Source organism: Myiozetetes cayanensis, unplaced genomic scaffold (genome assembly GCF_022539395.1).
Source record: "Myiozetetes cayanensis isolate MyiCay16 unplaced genomic scaffold, myiCay2020 scf13, whole genome shotgun sequence".
Taxonomy (NCBI): Eukaryota; Metazoa; Chordata; class Aves; order Passeriformes; family Tyrannidae; genus Myiozetetes; species Myiozetetes cayanensis.
Genome location: NW_026086937.1, coordinates 22,414,471 through 22,420,470, shown reverse-complemented (window position 1 = coordinate 22,420,470; position 6,000 = coordinate 22,414,471). Strand labels below are relative to the sequence as shown.

Here is a 6,000-nt window from a genome sequence, read left to right as displayed (position 1 = left end):
GGCTGAGGGGTTGGGGTCCAGGGGGTTCCCAGCCACATTCCCTGCATTTCAGGACGTTGGGCTGAGCTAAAAAGCTGGATTTCCCACGAGAACGTGGAAGTTCCTCCTTCACACCACCGATGTCCCGGTGCCGGGGCGGGCGGGCCCCACTCACCTGGTGCTGGCACCTCCGGCAAACCAGGTCTGCCCCCGGGGTTCCCGAGGCGCAGGAGCTGGGCCTGGGGGCTGAGGGAGTGCTGTCCCTGTCCCAGGTTTGGTGGCACAGGGCTACAGGTAGGTGGTGGCCTCGTGGCTGTCTCCCTGGCGCGCCCGGGCCACGGCCACGCTGAGGCACTGCAGCCACTGCTCGGCCTTGCGCTCGTCCTGCGCCTTCAGCACGTACGTCCTGCCCGCCGTGAAGATCTCGAAGGCCCGGGGCAGGCTGCGGTCCCGCCGCTTCCTCGCCACCACCCTGACGCTCTGCACCTTGCTCAGCTCGATGGGGCTCTCGTCGGGGTCGTCCTTCTGCAACGCAGCGGGGACAGCCCGGTTATCGGGGGCTGAGCCACCTCAGTGCACGTCTGGCACCCCTTGCAAGTGTCCCAGGCTTGGAGCAACCTGGGCTACTGGAGAGTGTTCCCTGAAAACTGGGGACCCCCCGGCAGCAGCTCCCGTGTGGGGCGTTGGCTGTGGCTGTTCCACCCTCGGCTGTCCCTGCTCCATCCCCGGCTGTCCCTGCTCCATCCCCGGCTGTCCCTGTTCCATCCCCGGCTGTCCCTGCTCCATCCCCGGCTGTCCCTGCTCCACTCCCCGGCTGTCCCTGCCACACGCTCTGCAAGCGGCAGAAGTACCACAGGCAAAGTGAGCAGCGAAACCCTCTGGAAATGGTGCTGGGGAGCAGGGAAAGGGAGGGATCGAAGGGAGGGGTGGTCTCTGACTCACGGACTTTCCCTTCCGGAACAGCAGCTTGTTGCCAGCCAGGGTGAAGTAGCGAGTTTTCCACCTCTTGATGAACTTCCACCGGACCTGCTTCTCCTTCAGCTTCCCTTCGATCAGGGGTTGGCCATCCTGGTTCACCACTGGGGAGGTGAACACAACAGCCAGGGGTCAGTTCTGCCCTCCCTTTCTCCCAGCCAAAATCCAGGCCCATACTGTGCTGCAGGAAGGTTGCTTTGCTTTCCTCATCTTCCCAACCTCCAGCATTCATCCAGTGCCATCCCCTTCCACCAGCCCAGGTTGCTCCAACCTGGCCTTGGACACTCCCAGGGCTGGGGCAGCCACAGCTTCTCTGGGCACCCTGTGCCAGGGCCTGCCCACCCTCCCAGGGGGAATTTCTCCCCAGTATCCCATCTATCCCTGCCCTCTGGCAGCTTGAAGCCATCACCACAATATCTCCTCTGGGTTTCTTTTCCCTTTCTCTTCTATTTTCACACCGATAGCCAGGACAGGGAGGATCAGCCAGACTGGGGGGCAGCCCAAGGCACAGGCAGACTGAGAACGGATGTTTTTTGATGGGCTGTTTGACTTGGAGCCCATCCCAGCATCTGTCAGACGGGCAGTTGTCCCCTGGCTGTTCTCCCACCCCTCAGCCCCAGTTTGTCCAGCAACACTTTTCCTTGAAAGTGCTGGTTGTCATCTGGGCACGAGGCTCCCAGAGCCCGAGGGCTCAGTGAGGGTGGAGGTGAGTGGGGTGGCCAAGTGCAGCCACCCTGGGCTTTTATGGCTTTTTGGGCACCTCCCTCCTGCCTGGAAGAGGGAAATCAAAGACCCCCACAACACGTCAAATGCAGATCAGGGCCGTGTCCTCTCCCTGCTGTTGTTTATGTTGGCAGGGGGGCTGCAGGGGGGACCGGAGCAATTTCCTCAGGAAAGACCGTAAATATTTCTGTCTCCGTGGATGGGGAGCATTTGGGAAGGAGAGGGATGAATGAAAAGGGGGTTGGCAAAGCCCCAGTGCCGGTGGGGAGCTGCAGCTGGGGCTTCCACCCCAGAACCAGGTCGTGCTCTGCTCCACGCAGCTCCACAGCTCTTCTCCGTATATTTTCATGCCAGTGCTGGTGTGTTGGGTCACACCACAGGAGAAGGTAAAGCAGAGGGTTGTTTTCTCTCTGCACAACTTTTGTCACTGCAAAATGGCCCAGATTTAGCAGGGAGCTGGTTTGGGGCTGCCCCCTCTCACCACACGCTCGTCAGTGGGGCAGAGCCACCTTTTACAGTGTCCCCTTCAATAAAAGCTGCAATTGTGTTAAATATTGTTCTCTACCTGGCTCCTGGTCCCACAGCAACACCTTCCATCTGGTTCCAGTGCAGCAGGGACGTGCCCTAACCCAAACTAAGAAGGTGCAAAGCATGAGAGGTTCAGGGACCAGAAGATGCTGAGATAGTTTGTGGTCAGGAGCACAACATGAGAAAGGAGGTGAATGTGCAGTTTTGGCCTAAAGTGAATTCTTATGGCCAAAATCCTTCAAACCCAGAAATGCTGATCTCTCTTTAAGGACTTCAGGCAGTGCTAACAAAGCTCTTCTCCTGTGCATCCACAGAGAAGCCCGTGGGGAATTCTGATGTCAGTGGTCGTAATGAAGCTGATGCCAGCGTGTCTGAGGGGCTGATTAGAAGAGAAAGATTCATGAAAGATAAGAATGAAGCTCTTTTCCAATATTTTTCTAAGCCCTTCTGCTTATTTTCCTTGTGGTTGGCTTCCCAGAACCACAGGATAATCCAGCTGGAGGGGAGCTCAGGGGGTCTCTCCCCCAACCCCCTGCTCCAAGCAAGGTCCCCTCTGGGGTCACACTGGGCTGCCCATGGATTTATCCATCCTGGACTTGATAAATCTCAACAACATCTCCAGGCAAGCTGTTCCAGTGCTTGGTCACCCTCATGGTGGGAAAGTTTAATCTTGGGGGAAGTCTGAACCTCTGCTGTTCCAATTGATGCCTCTTGCCTGAACAAGGACAACAGGAAAGTCCTTCAGAAAAGGGACTGAAGAGTGATTTAAGACTGACATTCCATAGGATTATTCATATCATGGGAAACAAATAAAGTGTATTCTCCTTAATTTGCCCAAGCAAAGACCAAGATGTGACACAAGAAATTCTACAAATAAAGATTTTCTGCAGAGCAGGGAAGGGCATAGAGTGGTGCAGTGGTTACAGATAAAATGTGGGGTTATTTCTAGTCTAACATGTGGTTAAATCACCTGAGCAACAGCCTAGGCATGTCAGGGGTTCTCCTTCACTTGACTTCTAAAAATCAGGTTTAGGCATCTCTAGAAAAACATGCCAAAAGATAGAGATCAAAGAGAAACATTTCTTTGATAGCAGCATTATTGGACAGGGTTCCTTGTTGTTTAGGGCAGCCTAGGTGGTCCCTGGGCTGGGTTTGAAATCACTCTCTGTGGTGGTACCTTGACATGGACCGTGGGACCTTCAGCTTGGAAAAAGAAATTAAAGGTTCCAAAGCTTATACTTGCTTTATAGTTATGATTGCTTTTTTTTTTACCCCTTCAGAACACATAATGAGGCAAAAACTATTACCCAAAGTCAAATAAAAAATTATTTACTATAATATAGAATAACAGACTGGTTTGAGTGGGAAGGGACTGTGCCCCAGAGCCTCACCATTTCTTCCCAATATCCCATCTAAATTTCTCCTTTTTCAGTTCGAGAAGGTCATGAAATATCTAAAGGTCCTGAAATATCCACTTCCTAAAGCATCTTAACGTAGAGACACCAACTCCAATTTAACCCTGAACAGTTCCTGTTGGTGTGTCTGCTGGAATTATTTCCTCTGTTCTGCCTTGCTTTCTTTGCACAACTTCAGCACATCCAGCTTTAAGCAGCTTGGGTGCTGAATAAAAAAGCAAGAAAAACCCCTCCAAACTCTTCCAAGACGAGACAGATAAACCCCAAAGCATTAAATCTTGCGTTTGCTGAAACATAAAATCCTCCGCAAGAATCCACGGATGATCTCAGCCATAATAAACTTGAAAGAATGGAATGTGTGGCAGAGAAATGCAATTAACCCCCGGGAGGATGGATTCCCTCTTCCATTAATCATCACCCTGGAGAGAGCATGGTACCAAACGCAATTCCCAGGGAATTGCTGTTTTCCAGAGGAATTCACCAAAAGCCCCTCACGGTTTCCCCCAAATCGCTGCCCACGAGCAGGAGGTGCAGCCCCCAGGAATTGCTGCCACAGCTTCCCAGGATTCCAGAGCAGGGAATGTGCTGCAGCTCCCTCACTGCCCATCCAGTGGTTTTCCTGAATTGTTTTGTGCCGGAGCTCCTGAAGCCAGCTGTCAACAGGGGGCTGTGCTGAAATGAGGCTCCCAACAACCAGCTCTTCCTAAGGAGGGAATTCTCAGTTTGCCAGCATTCCAATGCCAGCATTCCAATGACTGTGCTTGAATGGCCATAATTGAAGCAAATAAGAGTGTAGGCTGCTTTTCCTGCCCCTGACACCAGGGCAAGGACTGTGTTTGAGGAGGATTTGTGGGAATGCTCCCCCCTCAGTGGCAGGGAAAACCAAACTGGGATGATTTACCAGCACCTCTGGAAGTGTGTGGTTGTACAAGACATGCTTTGCAACCAGAGGAATGCACAAGAAACACTCCAACTTTCTCTGGGTTCGTTGCCACTGTGGGTTCATCCACCACTTGCTGAAGCATAACTGGCTCTTTCCACACAGGATCAGCCTCCAAGTGTAGTCCAGCTCCAAAAATCCCCCCAAAAATCATTGAGCAACCTATCCCAGGTTGCTCCAAGCCCTGTCCCACCTGGCCTTGGACACTTCCAGGGCTGGGGCAGCCACAGCTTCCCTGGGCATCCCAAGGTCAAGGCTTTAGGACAAAATGCTTGCCCAAGTCTGGAGAATAAAAGACATCTTGCAACACGGCATCCAAAAAAATGCAACAACCCCCCACATGAGCAGAAAACCAGAAGACAATAATAGAAAAAGAATTTGCCTCTGAATTCCTTCTCCAGCAAGAATTCGGTTGCTAAACTGCATTGCTGAGAGGGAGAAATTACTGCCTTGTCTTTCAAAAGTATTTGGGGTTTCAAAGTGTCTGTCCCACTCTGGAATGAAAACAAAAGATGTTTCACAGCCTTCACATTCCTCACCAAGCCAAGGAGACCTTAAAATCTTCTCTCTTGTGCCAGATCTTATAAACCCAGAGAGACCCCAGAGGGTCCCTCTCTGGACTCTTCCCAGCTGCCACAGCTCCCCATCACCAACACAGAGGTGAATTTGCCATTCCCTGCAGATTTTATTCCTCTGAGCTCTACTTTCCACGTTCCTTTCCTGAGCTTTCCCATGGCCCATTCAAGACTTAATTACCTTGGTCTTCTAAAGGCTTTTGGAGCAGAGAAGCAAATCATGATAGTCACAACGTGCCTTTCTTACAAAGTTGTCTTTAAACTGAGACAAAGAGAGTCATTGCTGGCAAAAAACACCTGCCACCACCACCAGAGATGCAGCAGGACCTGTGAGCTTCACTCCCTCCATCCTCCACCCTCAGCACACCCCCCACACCGCTGGCAGGGGCTGGACCTGCCCACGTACCTGTTGCCTTCTCGGGGTTGTTGCACATGAAGCACTGCCAGGCTCCTGCCTCCTCGCTGTAGCCAAACAAGTCAAAGAACCTCACTTCTTCCAGGTGCATCTGCACGTGGTCCAGGTCCTGGGCCAAGAATGAGAGAAACCAAACTCACTGACCAGGTGAAACACTGCCAGTCAACAGCTCGTAACCCCAGAGCCCAGAGAGTCCAGAGAGGGTCCTTCCCGTGTCTCCTGGGGATGGACAACCTGCCAGGGCCAGTGTGCTCAGCAGGACATGCCTCTCTCCCCACCATCAGCAGCAGTTGATGTATAAATGACAGATTAGTCTGTGGAAGCAGAGATTGGGATCTCTTTTACCTCCTCAGCAGCGCTCGGCCCGGCACGTTCCAGCCTTGGAGCACAGGTGTGATGAGGAGCAGCTGAGGGAGCTGGGGGGGCTCAGCCTGGAGAAAAGGAGGCTCA

The 6,000-nt window shown here is 52.7% G+C and overlaps 1 protein-coding gene across 1 annotated transcript in view; it reads right to left on the bottom strand.

Annotated features, from left to right (window-relative positions):
- Positions 1-267: 267 nt before the first annotated feature.
- Positions 268-6,000, bottom strand: part of VEPH1 (ventricular zone expressed PH domain containing 1) — a 53,146-nt gene continuing 47,413 nt past the window's right edge. Inside the window, 3 exon segments of the mRNA XM_050308741.1 lie at positions 268-504; positions 922-1,058; positions 5,542-5,659. Of these exon segments, the coding sequence (XP_050164698.1) occupies positions 268-504; positions 922-1,058; positions 5,542-5,659 (492 nt within the window).